At 39.0% G+C, this 24,126-nt stretch overlaps 1 protein-coding gene across 1 annotated transcript in view; it reads right to left on the reverse strand.

Moving 5' to 3' along the window:
• The window catches only part of LOC102803607 (cyclic nucleotide-binding domain-containing protein 2-like), a 108,738-nt gene extending 88,753 nt beyond the window's left edge, over positions 1 to 19,985 (reverse strand). The window contains exons 1-8 of the mRNA XM_085499482.1: positions 19,900 to 19,985; positions 17,638 to 17,705; positions 17,366 to 17,424; positions 8,215 to 8,353; positions 7,892 to 7,966; positions 7,423 to 7,511; positions 6,480 to 6,553; positions 5,938 to 6,110 (exon numbers count right to left, since the gene is read on the reverse strand). Coding sequence (XP_085355608.1) covers positions 5,938 to 6,110; positions 6,480 to 6,553; positions 7,423 to 7,511; positions 7,892 to 7,966; positions 8,215 to 8,353; positions 17,366 to 17,424; positions 17,638 to 17,652 — 624 coding nt within the window. The 5' untranslated portion in view covers positions 17,653 to 17,705; positions 19,900 to 19,985. The remainder of the gene's footprint in view (positions 1 to 5,937; positions 6,111 to 6,479; positions 6,554 to 7,422; positions 7,512 to 7,891; positions 7,967 to 8,214; positions 8,354 to 17,365; positions 17,425 to 17,637; positions 17,706 to 19,899) is intronic.
• Between the last annotated feature and the right edge of the window lie 4,141 nt (positions 19,986 to 24,126).

A 24,126-nucleotide genomic window follows, 5' to 3' on the forward strand; every position in this document is an offset into this window, starting at 1 on the left:
TCACATGAAACATCACTAGTAACCATGTACAAACATATGTACATACCTCTATACCAACTGACAGTAATTCACATGAAAAATCACTAGTAACCAAGTATGTACATACTTCTCTACCCACTGACAACAATTCACATGAAACATCACTAGAAACCATGTCTGTACGTACATCTCTACCCACTGACAGCAATTTATATGAAACATCATTAGTAACCATGTCTGTACGTATCTCTCTACCCACTAATAGTAATTCACCTGAGACATCACTAGTAACCATGTCCGTACGGACCTCTATACTCACTGACAGCAATTCACATAAAACATCACTAGAAACCATGTCTGTACATACCTCTCTACCCACTGAAAGCAATTCACATGAAACATCACTAGAAACCATGTCTATACATACCACTCTACCCACTGACAGCAATTCACATGAAAGATCACTAGTAACCATGTCTGTACGTACCTCTATACCCACTGACAGCAATTCACATGAAACATCACTAGAAAACATGTCTGTACATACTTCTCTACCCACTGACAGCAATTCACATGAAACATCACTGGTAACCATGTCTGTACATACTTCTCTACCCATTGACAGCAATTCACATGAAACATCACTAGTAACCATGTATTTACGTACCTCTCTACCCAATGACAGTAACTCACATGAAACATCACTCTTAACCATGTCTGTACGTACCTCTCTACGCACTTACAGCAATTCGCATGAAACATCACTAGTAACCTTTTCTGTACGTACCTTTATACCCACTGATAGCAATTCACATGAAACATCACTAGTAACCATGTATGTACGTACCGCTCTACCCACTGACAGCAATTTATATGAAACATCACTAGTAACCATGTCTGTACATACCTCTCTAGCGACTGACAGCAATATATATGAAACATCATTAGTAACCATGTCTGTACGTACCTCTCTACCCACTAATAGTAATTCACCTGAGACATCACTAGTAACCATGTCTGTACGTACCTCTATACTCACTGACAGCAATTCACATGAAACATCACTAGAAACCATGTCTGTACATACCTCTCTACCCACTGAAAGCAATTCACATGAAACAGCACTAGTAACCATGTACAAACATATGTACATACCTCTATACCAACTGACAGTAATTCACATGAAAAATCACTAGTAACCAAGTATGTACATACTTCTCTACCCACTGACAGCAATTCACACGAAAGATCACTAGTAACCATGTCTGTACGTACCTCTATACCCACTGACAGCAATTCACATGAAACATCACTAGAAAACATGTCTGTACATACCTCTCTACCCACTGACAGAAATTCACATGTAACATCACTGGTAACCATGTCTGTACATACTTCTCTACCCACTGACAGCAATTCACATGAAACATCACTGGTACCCATGTCTGTACATACTTCTCTACCCATTGACAGCAATTCACATGAAACATCACTAGTAACCATGTATTTACGTACCTCTCTACCCAATGACAGTAACTCACATGAAACATCACTCTTAACCATGTCTGTACGTACCTCTCTACGCACTTACAGCAATTCGCATGAAACATCACTAGTAACCATATCTGTACGTACCTTTATACCCACTGATAGCAATTCACATGAAACATCACTAGTAACCATGTATGTACGTACCGCTCTACACACTGACAGCAATTTATATGAAACATCACTAGTAACCATGTCTGTACTTACCTCTCTAGCGACTGACAGCAATGTATATGAAACATCATTAGTAACCATGTCTGTACGTACCTCTCTACCCACTAATAGTAATTCACCTGAGACATCACTAGTAACCATGTCTGTATGTACCTCTATACTCACTGACAGCAATTCACATGAAACATCACTAGAAACCAAGTATGTACATACTTCTCTACCCACTGACAGCAATTCACATGAAACATCACTAGTAACCATGTCTGTACGTACCCCTATACCCACTGACAGCAATTCACATGAAACATCACTAGAAACCATGTCTGTACGTACATCTCTACCCACTGACAGCAATTTATATGAAACATCATTAGTAACCATGTCTGTACGTACCTCTCTACCCACTAATAGTAATTCACTTGAGACATCACTAGTAACCATGTCCGTACGGACCTCTATACTCACTGACAGCAATTCACATAAAACATCACTAGAAACCATGTCTGTACATACCTCTCTACCCACTGAAAGCAATTCACATGAAACATCACTAGAAACCATGTCTATACATACCTCTATACCCACTGACAGCAATTCACATGTAACATCACTGGTAACCATGTCTGTACATACTTCTCTACCCACTGACAGCAATTCACATGAAACATCACTAGTAACCATGTCTGTACGTACCTCTCTACCCACTGACAGCAATTCACCTGAGACATCACTAGTAACCATGTCTGTACGTACCTCTATACTCACTGATCTCAATTCACATGAAACATCACTTGAAACCATGTATATACATACATCTCTACCCACTGACAGCAATTCACATGAAAGATCACAAGTAACCATGTCTGTACGTACCTCTATACCCACTGACAGCAATTCACATGAAACATCACTGGTAACGATGTCTGTTCATACTTCGCTACCCATTGACAGCAATTCACATGAAACATCACTAGTAACCATGTATTTACGTACCTCTCTACCCAATGACAGTAATTCGCATGAAACATCACTCTTAACCATGTCTGTACGTACCTCTCTACGCACTTAAAGCAATTCGCTTGAAACATCACTAATAACCATATTTGTACGTACCTTTATACCCACTGATAGCAATTCACATGAAACATCACTAGTAACCATGTATGTACGTACCGCTCTACCCACTGACAGCAATTTATATGAAACATCACTAGTAACCATGTCTGTACGTACCTCTCTACCCACTGACAGCAATTCACATGAAACATCACTAGTAACCATGTCTGTACGTACCTTTCTACCCACTGACAGCAATTCACATGAAACATCACTAGTAACCATGTCTTTACATACCTCTCTACCGACTGACAGCAATGTATATGAAACATCATTAGTAACCATGTCTGTACGTACCTCTCTACCCACTAATAGTAATTCACCTGAGACATCACTAGTAACCATGTCTGTACGTACCTCTATACCAACTGACAGTAATTCACATGAAAAATCACTAGTAACCAAGTATGTACATACTTTTCTACCCACTGACAGCAATTCACATGAAACATCACTAGTAACCATGTCTGTACATACCTCTCTACCCACTGAAAGCAATTCACATGAAACATCACTAGTAACCATGTCTATACGCACCTCTCTACCCACTGACAGCAATTCACATGAAACATAACTAGTAACCATGTCTGTACATACCTCTATACCCACTGACAGCAATTCACATGAAACATCACTGGTAACCATGTCTGTACATACTTCTCTACCCATTGACAGCAATTCACATGAAACATCACTAGTAACCATGTATTTACGTACCTCTCTACCCAATGACAGTAATTCACAAGAAACATCACTCTTAACCATGTCTGTACGTACCTCTCTACGCACTTACTGCAATTCGCATGAAACATCACTAGTAACAATATCTGTACGTACCTTTATACCCACTGATAGCAATTCACATGAAACATCACTAGTAACCATGTATGTACGTACCGCTCTACCCACTGACAGCAATTTATATGAAACATCACTAGTAACCATGTCTGTACGTACCTTTCTCCCCACTGACAGCAATTCACATGAAACATCACTAGTAACCATGTCTGTACATACCTCTCTACCGACTGACAGAAATTCACATGAAACATCACTAGTAACCATGTATTTACGTACCTCTCTACCCAATGACAGTAATTCACATGAAACATCACTCTTAACCATGTCTGTACGTACCTCTCTACGCACTTACAGCAATTCGCATGAAACATCACTAGTAACCATATCTGTACGTACCTTTATACCCACTGATAGAAATTCATATGAAACATCACTAGTAACCATGTATGTACGTACCGCTCTACCCACTGACAGCAATTTATATGAAACATCACTAGTAACCATGTCTGTACGTACCTCTCTACCCACTGACGGCAATTCACATGAAACATCACTAGTAACAATGTCTATACGTACCTTTCTACCCACTGACAGCAATTCACATGAAACATCACTAGTAACCATGTCTGTACATACCTCTCTACCGACTGACAGTAATGTATATGAAACATCACTAGTAACCATGTCTGTACGTACCTCTCTACCCACTGACAGCAATTCACATGAAACATCACTAGTAACCATGTCTGTACGTACCTTTCTACCCACTGACAGCAATTCACATGAAACATCACTAGTAACCATTTCTGTACATACCTCTCTACCGACTGACAGCAATGTATATGAAACATCATTAGTAACCATGTCTGTACGTACCTCCCTACCCACTAATACTAATTCACCTGAGACATCACTAGTAACCATGTCTGTACGTACCTCTATACTCACTGACAGCAATTCACATGAAACATCACTAGAAACCATGTCTGTACATACCTCTCTACCCACTGAAAGCAATTCACATGAAACATCACTAGTAACCATGTCTGTACGTACCTCTCTACCCACTGACAGCAATTCACAGGAAACATCACTAGTAACCATGTCTGTACGTACCTCTCTACCCAATTACAGTAATTCACAAGAAACATCACTAGTAACCATGTCTGTACGTACCTCTATACTCACTGACAGCAATTCACATGAAACATCACTAGAAACCATGACTGTACATACCTTTCTACCCACTGAAAGCAATTCACATGAAACATCACTAGTAACCATGTCTGTACGTATGTACCTCTCTACCCACTGACAGCAATTCACATGAAACATCACTAGAAACCATGTCTATACATACCACTCTACCCACTGACAGCAATTCACATGAAACATCACTAGTAACCATGTCTGTACGTACCTCTATACCCACTGAGAGCAATTCACGTAAAATATCACTAGTAACCGAGTTTGTACGTAACTCGCTACCCACTGACAGCAATGTATAGAAACATCATTAGTAACCATGTCTGTACGTACCTCTCTACCCACTAATAGTAATTCACCTGAGACATCACTAGTAACCATGTCTGTACGTACCTCTATACTCACTGACAGCAATTCACATGAAACATCACTAGAAACCATGTCTGTACATACCTCTCTACCCACTGAAAGCAATTCACATGAAACATCACTAGTAACCATGTCTGTACGTACCTCTCTACCCACTGACAGCAATTCACATGAAACATAACTAGTAACCATGTCTGTACATACCTCTATACCCACTGACAGCAATTCACATGAAACATCACTGGTAACCATGTCTGTACATACTTTTCTACCCATTGACAGCAATTCACATGAAACATCACTAGTAACCATGTATTTACGTACCTCTCTACCCACTGACAGCAATTCACATGAAACATCACTAGTAACCATGTATGTACGTACCTCTCTACCCAATGACAGTAATTCACATGAAACATCACTCTTAACCATGTCAGTACGTACCTCTCTACGCACTTACAGCAATTCGCATGAAACATCACTAGTAACCATATCTGTACGTACCTTTATACCCACTGATAGCAATTCACATGAAACATCACTAGTAACCATGTCTGTACGTACCTCTCTACCCACTGACAGCAATTCACATGAAACATCACTAGTAACCATGTCTGTACGTACCTTTCTACCCACTGACAGCAATTCACATGAAACATCACTAGTAACCATGTCTGTACATACCTCTCTACCGACTGACAGCAATTCGCATGAAACATCACTAGTAACCGTGCCTGTACGTACCTCTCTACTAACTGACAGCAATTCACATGAAGCATTACTAGTAACCGTGGCCGTACGTTTTGATTGATGTATTAAAGCCACTTCACCAAAGCATGCACCACGTCTTAAAACATTCACTGTTCTCTGCACGGTTTCCTTGGTTACTGGGTCTGTTTCCAGCTGTGTCACTATCACTGTAATAATGAGATAAATTACATGACTCATAGACACGTGACAAACAACACAGATACGTTCATTAACTGTTGTACTTCTCTACATATTGATGCATGTATTTGTGTAATACTTTGTGTCATGTATATTGTTATTGTTCATTGTACTTTGTTAAAATCATTACACAACTATTCTCGATTAGTGGATGGGTAAATCAGTGTCTCTGTTTATACTTAAAATGACATTCAGGACACCAACATTTAACACAGAACATTTCTGTTATTATTATATGTGGCTATTTAAACAATTTTGGAATTCTTAACTTGCGTCTATTCACAATACTACGACTTTTCTTGATATCAGCGTTACATATTAATTTAGAAAGACGTTACCTTGTCCTGATAGTAATGTGTAAACACTCTCGGCAACATGTCCTTGTCGTATTATTACACGTTTAGGTGGAATACTAAAAGGTGAAACATAACATAACATAGCATAACATAGCATAACATAACATAACATAACATAACATAACATAACATAACATAACATAACATAACATAACATAACATAACATAACATAACATAACATCATCTAGAAATGCATGACCATATGAATCCTGAGATGTTGTTAAATATGCTCGATCCAGGTATGCCCGAGATACAGGTGCAATCGCGCATGAAAAGACGGATGCATGGATAGTGTATTAAACTTTATTGGTGCAGGTGTGGCTATGTTCGATAAAACAAGATGACTACCAGTCAGCCATTTGGGAATTGATGGTGAAAAAAATGCACGATCCAATATAATGTTAGATGTATGTGTGATTGGTCCAAGCATGTCGGAGATGTGAAACTAGAAAAGCATTCTTTGAAACCAAATGAAAAACAGTTAGACATTTTTAACTTGCCATTTTGTCAACTTGCATGCACATATGTCCGATATACTGTATGATGTATGTGTAAAGCTTGAAATGCACGAGATACTGAATGATTCGGACGTATACAAGGTCACACGGAGTTACGAACACTCGGTAGAACTGCGTCCGAAAGTGAACATATAACAGGATGAATATTTACTGTAAAAACACTTTTCATCTTCTGTCTGTATCAAGTTGACAAATCTATCGCCATTAATATGAACTTGCAAACGTGATGACGTTAAATAGGGAATAGTTACTAAGTTTGTGTCGTTACCATGGACCAATCATGGAACAATGCTTGTATGTCCGTTCTGTAGTCAAAAAAATGTTTGCAAGAAAGCATTATAAGAACATCTAGTCGCGTATTGATACGTATTGAATGTAGTTGCTACTTTCTACGTTGCGTACTTACCAGTGATAGAAGGCCACTTTACACAACTTCTCTTGCATATACAACGGATACTCACTGAATGATTTTACGCTTTGTAAACAGTGAAGCACCTGGCAAAGAGTAAGCATGTGACTGTAAAACCTCATCATATTAGTGAAGCGCGAAGTAACTTTAATATTCGACACATTCAATTAGAATTGAATACTAGAATAACATGATAGTGAGGCAAAGTCACTGAAAACAATCATTTCCTGAATTCATAACGAGATAACAGTATTTTTTGAATTTGTTTTAGTGATGATCTGCCCCAGTGTTTTCTTCTGATCATCAAAAAAATGAGCATATCAGTTTCCGGTCTGTTGTTACACATCTCACTGTGGATGAGTGAATTGGTGTAAATATGACAATGATAGACAGCATGGTAGCTTAGTTAGTATGACTAATCTGTTAACTGTTGTGGGTACAATATTGTGAATACAATAGGACTAACCTGTTTTAACTGCTGTGGGGTGCGATCTTTAATCCCGATTGTTAAAAAGCTTTTCACATCTTGGCTTAATCGTAACTATAAGAAATGAAAGTACGATCAAGTACAGAGTATGTAATCAGGCAATTAACCGAACCCAGATTTATTTGAATATATGTATAATATAAGTTCATTGTCGATTTATCCTATGTCTACTATTGTCAGCATCTGGATTTTGTCTTGTTAGGTATGTGACTCAAAATACGTTTACGTGAGACGCATTGTCAAAATATTAATATGAACGGAAGGTTTGTACGACAACGTTATTATGGTAACATGGTACTCACTTCTTTCCTCGCTTTGAAATATTTTTTATCAAATGTAAGACTCTCTGTTAGCGTCTCTTCACCAATCTTGGTTTTACATTTGCCAGCGAATGCAGTGAAAGACAGCAGTGTGTCTCGCTCTTCGTAATCTACAGCAACCCTAGTAGATAACAACAACACCCATTATGATATCTATGATACACCATGGAGGTATAAACAGAGGTATATATCTCCATGGATACACACAGACAGATCAACTGTCATTGGTAATCTGGAAACAGTCCGCAAAGCATACATGGTATATAGAATTTCTGGAATTAGTAAAACAAACGTGGAGTGTGGGTGATGAATGTTTTATATAATTTTATGTAGAGCGGGAACTGAATGTGCATAAATGTGAAGAGGGGCTTGGGCTGTTGATATGTGTACAGTGGGCAATATATGCATTTTAAGACAATGCGCAATTCACAAATTAAACGCTTTCTTTAAAAGCTATTTCTTAAATTCACTAACTTCAGTACACGATTTAAATTCAAATGGTAGAGCATTTCATTTGCAGCCACATCAACAGCTCTGTCAGCACAGGTCGCCAACCTTGACTGTTGCAAACAATGATGGCACATATGGAGTCACCATTTCACAAATGTATTCCGTGCTTTACGTTCAAAACTCCATGCGTTATTTCACTTTGATAGTTGAATAATTAGATTCTAATAGTATTTGCGAGAACCTGATGCACATTGTTATTATCGTTTCGATCATATTCAAGATGGCCGACTGACGGATATTTGTTTCCCACACTTCAATTAATGACGGGGATTTTAATGACTTTTAATGATCGTCTGTTTTTCTTCTTTATTTTTTTGTCTTTTTTTCAACTGGCGGTATTTTTTTATTTTATTTTTTTTTATTTCAAGGCAGCAGATTTGGGAATTTGGTTTTCAAGTCGTGATTTCCGTGATTTACTCGTATGCATTACGTAAGAGTGATCTTTCCCGCAATAGTCTTTCATGAAAACGTTGTTTATAAACACTGACATAAGGGGTCGCGCTATTTCGGGTTTTACAGGCAACCACGTAAGCCTGATTATTTGTCCCAATTTCAACGCCGGTGGCTAAGTTTATTTGTACAAATTCCGTCGCCAAATAGAACCGTGAAAAGTTTCGGTCAATGACACCGTCTTTGTTAATGCGCGTAGCTAAATTAGTAGCCAATATCTGAGTTTCTCTTTTGTGGGTTGCTTAGTTACCATGCACTAAGAGATGGGTGGTGATTGGCGATGATCATTTCAGGCCAACAAATTTACACAGAGCGTTTACGTGTATCGAGTTATCTGCAAGGGAAAACATCCAAGGGCGTGTATTCAACTTATGACACAATTAGGCGGACGAGCTACTAGTACAACGGCTAAATACATCCCCATCGTTTCTGTTGCGGGCACGCTATTAGTAACATAGCTACGAGAGACCTCGGAACTCGTTCATTTGTTGCATATTCTGACTTTTCGGTACTTTCATCTTACTTCACTATGCCAAAACCATGAATGCGTTCAGTAGCAGAGCACGTATTTGAATCTTTCTTAATGTCTGTTATGGCACTAAGTGCCCTCGTAGAAGTGATGGCTAACGAAATACCAGAGAACATTAACGGATTTGGACACTCGGCAACGATTTCTTTATTGGGCTCACCCGTGCTTACGACGACGAGACTTCACTAACACATGGTGGCCGATTCACAGCCCTACTACATAACCACATGTCATTATGCCTCTAAGCATATTCTTACACACACCATTTTATAATGCATGAATGTGTATAAAACTATTTATAAAACATTTAACTCGGAAAGTAACACATGGTAATACATTTTTTGAGAAGTTTAAAGAAATTCAAAGCAATTCTTAATTTTCTGGTTTTGCGCTGACAGGCGCATATTAGAAATTTGAACTCTCATGGGCGCATATATTAAAAATCTGGACGATAATTGGAGCATATTCGAAATCTGGACGGTGATTGGAGCATATTCGAAATCTGGACGGTGATTGTAGCATATTCCAAATATGGACGGTGATTGGAGCATATTAGAAATCTGGACGGTGATTGGAGCATATTCCAAATATGGACGGTGATTGGAGCATATTAGAAATCTGGACGGTGATTGGAACATATTATGAACCTGGACTGTGGTTGGAACATATTATAAATCTGGACGGTGATTGGAACATATTATCAATCTGGACGGTGATTGGAACATATTATAAATCTGGACGATAATTGGAGCATATTCGAAATCTGGACGGTGATTGGAGCATATTAGAAATCTGGACGGTGATTGGAGCATATTCCAAATATGGACGGTGATTGGAGCATATTAGAAATCTGGACGGTGATTGGAGCATATTCCAAATATGGACGGTGATTGGAGCATATTAGAAATCTGGACGGTGATTGGAACATATTATGAACCTGGACTGTGATTGGAACATATTATAAATCTGGACGGTGATTGGAACATATTATAAATCTGGACGGTGATTGGAGCATATTAGAAATCTGGACGGTGATTGGAACATATTATAAATCTGGACGGTGATTGGAGCATATTCGAAATCTGGACGGTGATTGGAACATATTATTAATCTGGAAGGTGAATGGAGCATATTATAAATCTGGACGGTGATTAGAGCATATTAGAAATCTGGACGGTGATTGGAACATATTATAAATCTGGAAGGTGATTGGAACATATTATAAATCTGGACGGTGATTGGAACATATTATAAATCTGGACGGTGATTGGAGCATATTAGAAATCTGGACGGTGATTGGAACATATTATAAATCTGGACGGTGATTGGAGCATATTCGAAATCTGGACGGTGATTGGAACATATTATTAATCTGGAAGGTGAATGGAGCATATTATAAATCTGGACGGTGATTAGAGCATATTAGAAATCTGGACGGTGATTGGAACATATTATAAATCTGGAAGGTGATTGGAACATATTATAAATCTGGACGGTGATTGGAACATATTATAAATCTGGACGGTGATTGGAGCATATTAGAAATCTGGACGGTGATTGGAACATATTATAAATCTGGACGGTGATTGGAGCATATTCGAAATCTGGACGGTGATTGGAACATATTATTAATCTGGAAGGTGAATGGAGCATATTATAAATCTGGACGGTGATTAGAGCATATTAGAAATCTGGACGGTGATTGGAACATATTATAAATCTGGAAGGTGATTGGAACATATTATAAATCTGGACGGTGATTGGAACATATTATAAATCTGGACGGTGATTGGAGCATATTATAAATCTGGACGGTGATTGGAACATATTATAAATCTGGACGATAATTGGAGCATATTCGAAATCTGGACGGTGATTGGAGCATATTAGAAATCTGGACGGTGATTGGAGCATATTCCAAATATGGACGGTGATTGGAGCATATTAGAAATCTGGACGGTGATTGGAGCATATTCCAAATATGGACGGTGATTGGAGCATATTAGAAATCTGGACGGTGATTGGAACATATTATGAACCTGGACTGTGATTGGAACATATTATAAATCTGGACGGTGATTGGAACATATTATCAATCTGGACGGTGATTGGAACATATTATAAATCTGGACGGTGATTGGAGCATATTCGAAATCTGGACGGTGATTGGAACATATTATTAATCTGGAAGGTGAATGGAGCATATTATAAATCTGGACGGTGATTAGAGCATATTAGAAATCTGGACGGTGATTGGAACATATTATAAATCTGGAAGGTGATTGGAACATATTATAAATCTGGACGGTGATTGGAACATATTATAAATCTGGACGGTGATTGGAGCATATTATAAATCTGGACGGTGATTGGAGCATATTCGAAATCTGGACGGTGATTGGAACATATTATAAATCTGGACGGTGATTGGAGCATATTATAAATCTGGACGGTGATTGGAGCATATTCGAAATCTGGACGGTGATTGGAGCATATTATAAATCTGGACGGTGATTGGAGCATATTCGAAATCTGGACGGTGATTGGAGCATATTCAAAATCTGGACGGTGATTGGAGCATATTATAAATCTGGACGGTGATTGGAACATATTATAAATCTGGACGGTGATTGGAGCATATTCGAAATCTGGACGGTGATTGGAACATATTATTAATCTGGAAGGTGAATGGCGCATATTATAAATCTGGACGGTGATTGGAGCATATTATTAATCTGGAAGGTGATTGGAACATATTATTAATCTGGACGGTGATTGGAGCATATTAGAAATCTGGACGGTGATTGGAACATATTATAAATCTGGACGGTGATTGGAGCATATTCGAAATCTGGACGGTGATTGGAACATATTATTAATCTGGAAGGTGAATGGAGCATATTATAAACATGGACGGTGGTTGGAGCATAGTATAAATCTGGACGGTGATTGGAACATATTATTAATCTGGAAGGTGACTGGAACATATTATTAATCTGGACGGTGATTGGAGCATATTAGAAATCTGGACGGTGATTGGAACATACTATGAATCTGGACGGTGATTGGAGCATATTCTAAATCTGGACGGTGATTGGAACATATTATTAATCTGGAAGGTGAATGGAGCATATTATAAATCTGGACGGTGATTGGAGCATATTATAAACCTGGACGGTGATTGGAGCATATTATAAATCTGGACGGTGATTGGAGCATATTCGAAATCTGGACGGTGATTGGAACATATTGTAAATCTGGACGGTGATTGTTACATATTATAAACCTGGACGGTGATTGGAGCATACTATAAATCTGGACGGTGATTGGTACATATTATAAACCTGGACGGTGATTGGAGCATATTAGAAATCTAGACGGCGATTGGCGCATATTCAAAATCTGGACGGTGATTGGAGCATATTATAAATCTGGATGGTGATTGGAGCATATTATAAACCTGGACGGTGATTGGAGCATATTCGAAATCTGGACGGTGATTGGAACATATTATAAACCTTGACGGTGATTGGAGCATATTAGAAATCTGGACGGTGATTGGCGCATATTCGAAATCTGGACGGTCATTGGAGCATATTATAAATCTGGATGGTGATTGGAGCATATTATAAACATGGACGGTGATTGGAGCATATTATAAATCTGGACGGTGATTGGAGCATATTCGAAATCTGGACGGTGATTGGAACATATTATAAATCTGGACGGTGATTGTTACATATTATAAACCTGGACGGTGATTGGAGCATACTATAAATCTGGACGGTGATTGGTACATATTATAAACCTGGACGGTGATTGGAGCATATTAGAAATCTGGACGGTGATTGGCGCATATTCGAAATCTGGACGGTCATTGGAGCATATTATAAATCTGGATGGTGATTGGAGCATATTATAAACATGGACGGTGATTGGAGCATATTATAAATCTGGACGGTGATTGGAGCATATTCGAAATCTGGACGGTGATTGGAACATATTATAAATCTGGACGGTGATTGTTACATATTATAAACCTGGACGGTGATTGGAGCATACTATAAATCTGGACGGTGATTGGTACATATTATAAACCTGGACGGTGATTGGAGCATATTAGAAATCTAGACGGTGATTGGCGCATATTCAAAATCTGGACGGTGATTGGAGCATATTATAAATCTGGATGGTGATTGGAGCATATTATAAATCTGGACGGTGATTGGAGCATATTCGAAATCTGGACGGTGATTGGAACATATTATAAACCTGGACGGTGATTGGAGCATATTAGAAATCTGGACGGTGATTGGCGCATATACGAAATCTGGACGGTGATTGGGGCATATTATAAATCTGGATGGTGATTGGAGCATATTATAAATCTGGACGGTGATTGGAACATATTATAAATCTGGACGGTGATTGGCGCATATATTTTAATCTGGACGGTGATTGAAACCTATTATAAATCTGGACCGTGATTGGAGCATATTCGAAATCTGGACGGTGATTGGAGCATATTCGAAATCTGGACGGTGATTGGAACATATTATAAACGTGGACGGTGATTGGAACATATTATAAATCTGGACGGTGATTGGCGCATATATTTAAATCTGGACGGTGATTGGAACATATTATAAATCTGGACAGTGATTGGAGCATATTCGAAATTTGGACGGTGATTGGAGCATATTCGAAATCTGGACGGTGATTGGAACATATTATGAACCTGGACGGTGATTGGAACATATTATAAATCTGGACGGTGATTGGCGCATATATTTAAATCTGGACGGTGATTAGAACATATTATAAATCTGGACGGTGATTGGAACATATTATGAACCTGGACGGTGATTGGAACATATTATAAATCTGGACGGTGATTGGAACATATTATAAATCTGGACGGTGATTGGAACATATTAAAAATCTGGACGGTGATTGGAGCATATTCGAAATCTGGACGGTGATTGGAACATATTATAAATCTGGAAGGCGAATGGAGCATATTCGAAATCTGGACGGTGATTGGAATATATTATAAATTTGAACGGTGATTGGAGCATATTCGAAATCTGGACGGTGATTGGAACATATTATTAATCTGGACGGTGATTGGAACATATTATTAATCTGGAAGGTGAATGGAGCATATTAGAAATCTGGACGGTGATTGGAGCATATTATAAACCTGGACGGTGATTGGAAAATATTATAAACCTGGACGGTGATTGGAGCATATTTTAAATCTGGACGGTGATTGGAGCATATTATAAATCTGGACGGTGATTGGAGCATATTCGAAATCTGGACGGTGATTGGAACGTATTATTAATCTGGACGGTGATTGGAACATATTATTAATCTGGAAGGTGAATGGAGCATATTAGAAATCTGGACGGTGATTGGAGCATAATATAAACCTGGACGTGATTGGAACATATTATAAACCTGGACGGTGATTGGAGCATATTATAAATCTGGACGGTTATTGGAGCATATTATAAATCTGGACGGTGATTGGAGCATATTCGAAATCTGGAAGGTGATTGGAACATATTATTAATCTGGACGGTGATTGGAACATATTATTAATCTGGAAGGTGAATGGAGCATATTAGAAATCTGGACGGTGATTGGAGCATATTATAAACCTGGACGGTGATTGGAACATATTATAAACCTGGACGGTGATTGGAGCATATTATAAATCTGGACGGTGATTGGAGCATATTATAAATCTGGACGGTGATTGGAGCATATTCGAAATCTGGACGGTGATTGGAACATATTATAAATCTGGACGGTGATTGTTACTTATTATAAACCTGGACGGTGATTGGAGCATACTATAAATCTGGACGGTGATTGGTACATATTATAAACCTGGACGGTGATTGGAGCATATTAGAAATCTAGACGGTGATTGGCGCATATTCAAAATCTGGACGGTGATTGGAGCATATTATAAATCTGGACGGTGATTGGAGCATATTATAAATCTGGACGGTGATTGGAGCATATTCGAAATCTGGACGGTGATTGGAACATATTATAAACCTGGACGGTGATTGGAGCATATTAGAAATCTGGACGGTGATTGGCGCATATTCGAAATCTGGACGGTGATTGGAGCATATTATAAATCTGGATGGTGATTGGAGCATATTATAAATCTGGACGGTGATTGGAACATATCATAAATCTGGACCGTGATTGGCGCATATATTTAAATCTGGACGGTGATTGGAACATATTATAAATCTGGACAGTGATTGGAGCATATTCGAAATTTGGACGGTGATTGGAGCATATTCGAAATCTGGACGGTGATTGGAACATATTATGAACCTGGACGGTGATTGGAACATATTATAAATCTGGACGGTGATTGGCGCATATATTTAAATCTGGACGGTGATTAGAACATATTATAAATCTGGACGGTGATTGGAGCATATTCGATATCTGGACGGTGATTGGAGCATATTATATATCTGGATGGTGATTGGTGCATATTCGAAATCTGGACGGCGATTGGAACATATTATATATCTGGATGGTGATTGGAGCATATTCGAAATCTGGACGGTGATTGGGGCATATTATAAATCTGGACGGTGATTGGAGCATATTATAAATCTGAACTGTGATTGGAACATATTATAAATGTGGACGGTGATTGGCGCATATATTTTAATCTGGACGGTGATTGAAACATATTATAAATCTGGACGGTGATTGGAGCATATTCGAAATCTGGACGGTGATTGGAGCATATTCGAAATCTGGACGGTGATTGGAACATATTATAAACCTGGACGGTGATTGGAACATATTATAAATCTGGACGGTGATTGGCGCATATATTTAAATCTGGACGGTGATTGGAACATATTATAAATCTGGACAGTGATTGGAGCATATTCGAAAATTGGACGGTGATTGGAGCATATTCGAAATCTGGACGGTGATTGGAACATATTATGAACCTGGACAGTGATTGGAACATATTATAAATCTGGACGGTGATTGGCGTATATATTTAAATCTGGACGGTGATTGGAACATATTATAAATCTGGACGGTGATTGGAGCATATTCGAAATCTGGACGGTGATTGGAGCATATTATAAATGTGGACGGTGATTGGAACATAAATCTGGATGGTGATTTGAGCATATTATAAATCTGGACGGTGATTGGAGCATATTCGAAATCTGGACGGTGATTGGAGCATATTATAAATCTGGACGGTGATTGGAGCATATTATAAATCTGGACGGTGATTGGAACATATTCGAAATCCAGCATAAACAAATAGCCAGCTGCCAACGTTTCTGCAGTAAAAATGACGTGTACAAATATGCGTTCATTGGTTCAGTAAGTTATTTAGCTAGCTGACTTGGAGGTTGAAGGCTTGTATTCTTTGTTCAGAAATCTCAACATACTGCTTACATTATTTTTAAGACCCACGAATAAGTCTTCATGAGCAATTTCTAGTAACAAACCAACCGACCAAGAAATATGTTACAGCGATGTAACAGGAATGGTTTATATAAAATCAACGATGGCGTCTGTAGTGACATTTCAACACAGTTATTGTGAATATGACGTAATAATATTACTTACTTGTTCATGGCATTATTTACCAAAACCACTCTCACAGCTTTTCGGAACTTTCTCCTTGCCTATAAAACAGATTACAAATATTAGAATATGATATATGAGATTGGGTAGTATAGTATTGATTCGATATATATCGCACACTGCATATTACTGCTTTATCCAACGATTCGTACGCACATTACTGCTATACCCAACCACGTGACGTTCGCAAGTATCTACTTCCATTTTTTCCAAATAAAACTAACAACAAGTAAAATTGACAGATTCATAATTACCTCCTCTGGCTTCATAATGTCAGCTGTCGTAATGTTGTTGTAATCAGGCAAAATGTCTGTCACGTTTCCTGCGTCAAGGTAAGCATTGTGAACAAGTTAGAATTGTACGACTCCAGATACTAGTAGTAAGAGTGTCGTTGATATGACGATATCGTGTTTTAGATATTACACCCATGAATCAGAGTTGACAACACAATGCACGGAAATAAATAACAAATAAACTTGACTCGATCAAGTATACACACGTATATATGTGGAGAGGAGGACGGGCAAACATCACTCCATTAACGTCAAACCACATAAAGGGACTGTGGTCAAACCACATAGAGGGACTGTGGTCAAATCACATAGAGGGACTGTGGTCAAACCACATAGAGGGACTGTGGTCAAACCACATAGATGGACTGCGGTCAAACCACAAAGAAGGACTGTGGTCAAACCAATAATAGGTCATGGTTGAAGCCCGTACTAGACAATCTGCATTTTTTGCCTAACATGGTCTGACGTTAATTTGTTCGTCTTCTTCTCCTCTGAGCATTACCATCGGTCTACTAGTCTTTGGATCTGTCATACCAACTTCACGGTAACGTTGATGCTCTAGACTATTTGACTCTCAACGTGTATGTGTGAATAGCACGCAAAGTTCACCCTAGCAGAAACACTTACCGACGCCATACACCTTATATATTAACAGCTACATACAATAAAGGCAACGAAGCATCGCTCATTGCGATGTGTTACACTGTATGAACACTGGTAGCACAATTGTCAATGTACTATTAATTAGTTTACATGTGTATCGCCTACTGCAAAACAACATCCAATGTAATAAGAATATTTAGCGTAGCTATTTGTCGATAATGTCGTGTCATTAAAAAAACACGTTTTTTCATATTTCTATTCCATGTTACGTTCAGGATAGAGTGTTCTTTTTCGTCGTGACCGACAGGGACAATCATAGATAAACCACCTTGTACAATATGTGCAATTTTACAGACCACACACGTCGCCATATGTTATGTTGGTTCTGTCATTACAGAATCATGTAAATTTAAATAAGTTGAAATATGTTCAAATTTGGAGAAGAGAAAATGTCTGGCTGCAAATGTAACCAGTGGACGAAGGTGTTCATTCGCTGTAGTTTGATACGATATTGTTATCGTACTGCGAGTCAAATAACGCAACAGATTGCAAAATCAAACAAATACGCGATGACGTCACACTGACAGTACATCCAACAATGTACTTTATAATGTCTAGTTTTCACTGGGTTTAAATTTCACTGATTTACCATTTCAGGCATATTCAGTGGGTTTTAAAATTCACGGTTTTATCATTTAGATAATTTGCACCATGCTGATTTTATATATTCACTGGATTTTAATTTAGCGCATTTTCAGTCAGCGAAATAAGCAAAATTAAAACCCAGTGAATAATTAATCCTTTTACAGTAACACATTATGTGTGATAACAAGAGTGGACCACGTGACCATGGATTCCTCTGTAACACGTATAATATGCGGTTAGTATGCGCACTGCTCATTTGCGATTTAGGGTAAATACAATTCACTCTCATCTAGTATCACTCTTTTATAGTGGTAGGTACATGTCCTATTGTCACGAGTCATTGTCCTGGTCTGCCACTAACGCCCGCTCTCAATCGTATGTTTTTATTACAGTATATTTGATTGGTTGGATAAACATATTACTGTATATTTGATTGGTTGGATGAAAATGACGTAGGTCGCATCACTGGATACATTCTTCGTGCACTGCCTTTAAACTAGCCAAGTAAACAGAGATTATTGTATTTTTCGAGATGCATATGATATCCAATTATATAATACTAGCATCGTCGCTAGGCGACATTAGAGTAACATTTATAACTAGTTAAATATCGCAGAGACACTGTTTGCAAGTTGACGATCAGTACAAGTACGTTTATTTCTATTACTCTTAATGATCTCGGATATTATTAGAGTATGCTGATTTTGGGAGGCGGTAGGAAAAAATAATAGCCTCATACACCATAGTTTATGTAATGTGTCATTATAAAGTGCGTAATCACACTGGCGTCACAGTGGAGGCAAGGTCGTTGATAACTAGGGTGATATCGCCATAATAAGTTACAATGTTGCCTGTATATAAGCGTAATGACCGATTATATTTCTATATCCCCCTTGGCGTGGGTGAAAGTAATGACGAATCTAGATAGCTAAAGCAATAATAGTAAATTCATCAGTGATAGCACACTGTGCCTACCTTTGCAGTGTCAGTCCGCGTATAGCACACTGTGCCTAAACATAGTCCTTATTTTCAACATCCATGTCATAATTAACATTCTAATCCACAAAGATGTGTATTTACCATGGTAATGGAATAAACAGATATTATGACGTCATAACATCCAGTGACACTCGACAACAAATATTATAGTCACAACGACTACTAGTCGACTGAAGTTGAGGTAAATCAACTGTCAGTACAGAGAACGTCTTGTTTTGACAACTTACAGTGAGGTGCGTCCGATTGTTGTCTCCAAACAATAGCTAGGCAAGTGTCTAGCGTTGCAAGAACACAGGATTGCATTCACCAAGTCATTTCAAGCAAACACACAATAGACAAAAAGACAATTGTTGTTTTTCTTTAACGTCCTCGCAATAGGTCATTAATGGGTCACATTTTGTAAATAATACACAAATACTAATTATTTGGGGTCACATGATCCATTTACCTTGACCAGGGGTGCGCAAAGATTCGCCAATCATGAAGAAAAGAAGCGGTTTAGTATTTACTCAGATTACGGCAATTATTATCAATACATGTAATTCAAACATGTTGTGTTATCACGTGACCATCTAAATGCAAGGCTTCACAATGCAGGGTGAATGGTAGTCGGTAATCGTAGTCCTTGGTAGTTATTGAAACTGTTAGACTATTTATTCAGACATTACATTGATAAAGGGTTGCTGCTGGAAAAACTGGTTATTTTGAATAACTACCAGAGACTACTACGATTACATCCTATCATTTTATATATTTCTATTATGTTCATCGACCCTAGCTGTTTTTTTCTGTATTAGTACTTTTAAACAATTCGGAGAGGGCGGGACTGTGGACAAGAGACAACTGACGTGTTTATGTTGTATTTGAGGAACTCATAAATGCGAACCAATAATATCCACAAAACTTGCTGTCCTAGGAATTAAACCAACCATTAGATTCCATATACCCATAGTTTCCGTAGATATTTATACTGCAGTGAAGTATGCCAGTGACTCCCATAGAAGATATAGCTCCGTCCAACAATAATACATGGCCCATAGTTACAGTAGATATAAGACGAATGACGTACCGAAAACATATCTGATGTTTACACAGTATTGTTTGATAAGTCCGCCAGTTTGGTTGCTTCGTTAAATACAACAGCAAACCAAGCACAGGGACTAACAAACAAACTGAAGTGATTACGTCCGGTATGACTTTGATGGTAATTATTGGAAGTGATAGACCCTTTATTCAGACATCACACTGATAAACATAAGACGAATAATGACATAACACTGAGGATAATTATTAGATGATATGAATGTGGAAGAAAAACACCGCCCCAACGTCGATCTTTTCGGGCCCAGTTTTCAACCAGCTTCGGAGCACCCCACCCCATCCAGGTGGTACCATCCGGAATATTCTTGTATGATCAACAACAACAATTTAAAGCGGGGGAGTCGTCACCTGCATATGCGTCAGGTAGCCATAGCGTATCATTGTTTACAAACAAGCGTTTATCCACGAGCCTTTGCGCTTCTAGCGTGTGTTGTTATCGTCGCTTGGGACTCAATTTCCGCGCGTGCGCAAATGACGACCCTCCCTCTTTAATGTCCCTGGGTAAAATTTGTAACACCTGTTTCAAAGATTCGGGTTTATTTATTTATTTATCGCATCTCGTGTCGTTGTTAGAATTGCGAGCTATTCTGGATTTATATTATGGTATGCTCTCACGCCTCTATTTGTTCAACCATGGTTCAACTGAGACTACAACAAAGTAAAGACGTGGACATAACAATGCATATTGTGTTCAAAATGGACAAATGGTAACGCGTTGTGTTAGCGTTAGTGACATACCTTGTCACATTTTGACCGTGTAGTGCTGTCAAGGTCATACCGCCACATATTGACACCATAGTGCCGTCTGTCCCGTCACATCACCCCAATTGACAATTATAATGTTGTATGATAACAGCAATGCCGACAATTGTACGGTACTGAGAGCATTGGCTGCATCTATGTTGTATAATTTTAAACGTTGTGTTATTGGATGAATTTGTCAGAACATAGGAAACAATGTATACTGGTATCCTAAACAAAGCGTGTTGAAAAACATGGGTACTGTAGGAAGATTTGCATAGACAACAAATAATACATTCGGGTATGTGCGTCAACAAGATGGGTACCATTTTATAATGATTTTACAATAAAATATCCATTGTATTTAAATACAAATAATCCCCGTACCCATCCCAACTATTCCCGTGCCCATCCAAACTATCCATGTACCCATCCAAACTATCCCCGTACCCTACCAAACTATTCCCGTACCCATCCAAACTATTCCCGTACCCATCCAAACTATCCCCGTACCCATCCAAACTATCCCCGTACCCTACCAAACTATTCCCGTACCCATCCAAACTATTCCCGTACCCATCCAAACTATCCATGTACCCATCCAAACTATCCCCGTACCCTACCAAACTATTCCCGTACCCATCCAAACTATTCCCGTACCCATCCAAACTATCCCCGTACCCATCCAAACTATCCCCGTACCCATCCAAACTATTCCCGTGACCATCCAAACTATCCCCGTACTCTCCCAAACTATTCCTGTACCCATCCAAACTATCCCTGTACCCATCAAAACTATCCCCGTACCCATCCCAAACTATTCCCGTGCCCATCCAAACTATTCCCGTACCCATCCCAGCTATTCCCGTACCCATCCAAACTATTCCCGTACCCATCCAAACTATCCCCGTACCCATCCAAACTATTCCCGTGACAATCCAAACTATCCCCGTACCCTCCCAAACTATTCCCGTACTCATTCAAACTATTCCCGTACCCATCCAAACTATTCCCGTACCCATCCAAACTATCCCCGTACCCATCCAAACTATTCAGGTGACAATCCAAACTATCCCCGTACCCTCCCAAACTATTCCCGTACCCATCCAAACTATTCCCGTACCCATCCAAACTATCCCCGTACCCATCCAAACTATTCCCGTGACAATCCAAACTATCCCCGTACCCTCCCAAACTATTCCCGTACCCATCCAAACTATCCCCGTACCCATCAAAACTATCCCCGTACCCATCCCAGCTATTCCCGTGCCCATCCAAACTATCCCTGTACCCATCCAAACTATCAACGTACTCATCCAAACTATTCCCGTACCCATCCAAACTATTCCCGTACCCATCCAAACAATTCCCGTACCCATCCAAACTATTCCCGTGACAATCCAAGCTATCCCCGTACCCTCCCAAACTATTCCCGTACCCATCCAAACTATTTCCGTACCCATCCAAACTATCCCCATACTCATCCAAACTATTCCCGTACCCATCCAAACTATCCCCGTACCCATTCAAAATATCCACGTACCCATCCAAACTATCCACCTACCCATCCAACCTATCCTCGTAACCACCCAAACTATCTCCGTACCTATCCAAACTATTCCCGTACCCATTCAAAATATCCACATACCCATCCAAACTATCCACCTACCCATCCAACCTATCCCCGTAACCACCCAAACTTTCTCCGTACCCATGCAAACTATCCCCGTACCCATCCAAACTATCCACGTACCCATCCAAACTATTCCCGTACCCATCCAAACTATCCACGTACCCATCCAAACTATTCCCGTAGTCATCCAAACTATCCCGTACCCATTCAAAATATCCACGTACCCATCCAAACTATCCAGCTACCCATCCAACCTATCCCTGTAACCACACAAACTATCTCAGTACCCATCCAAACTATTCACGTACCCATCCAAACTATCCCCGTACCCATCCAAACTATTCCCGTACCCATCCAAACTATCCACGTACCCATCCAAACTATCCCCGTATCCATTCAAACTATTCATATACCCATCCAAACTATCCCCGTACCCATCAAAAATATCTACGTATCCATTCAAACTATCTCCATACCATCCAAACTATTCCCGTACCCATACAAACTATCCACGTACCCATACAAACTATCCCTGTATCCATTCAAACTATCCATGTACACATTCAAACTATCCCGTAACCGCCCAAACTATCACCGTACTCATCCACACTAACCCGTTGACATACAATTACGGCAAGAGGTAGGTAGACCTCTTCTACGGTAATATGATTGGCTATCATGGTGATAAGGTATAATAATGTGATATATTGTTACCACTCCCAGTCTCT

Source organism: Saccoglossus kowalevskii, chromosome 5 (assembly GCF_978046115.1).
Source record: "Saccoglossus kowalevskii chromosome 5, keSacKowa6.1, whole genome shotgun sequence".
In the NCBI taxonomy this organism is placed as follows: domain Eukaryota; kingdom Metazoa; phylum Hemichordata; class Enteropneusta; family Harrimaniidae; genus Saccoglossus; species Saccoglossus kowalevskii.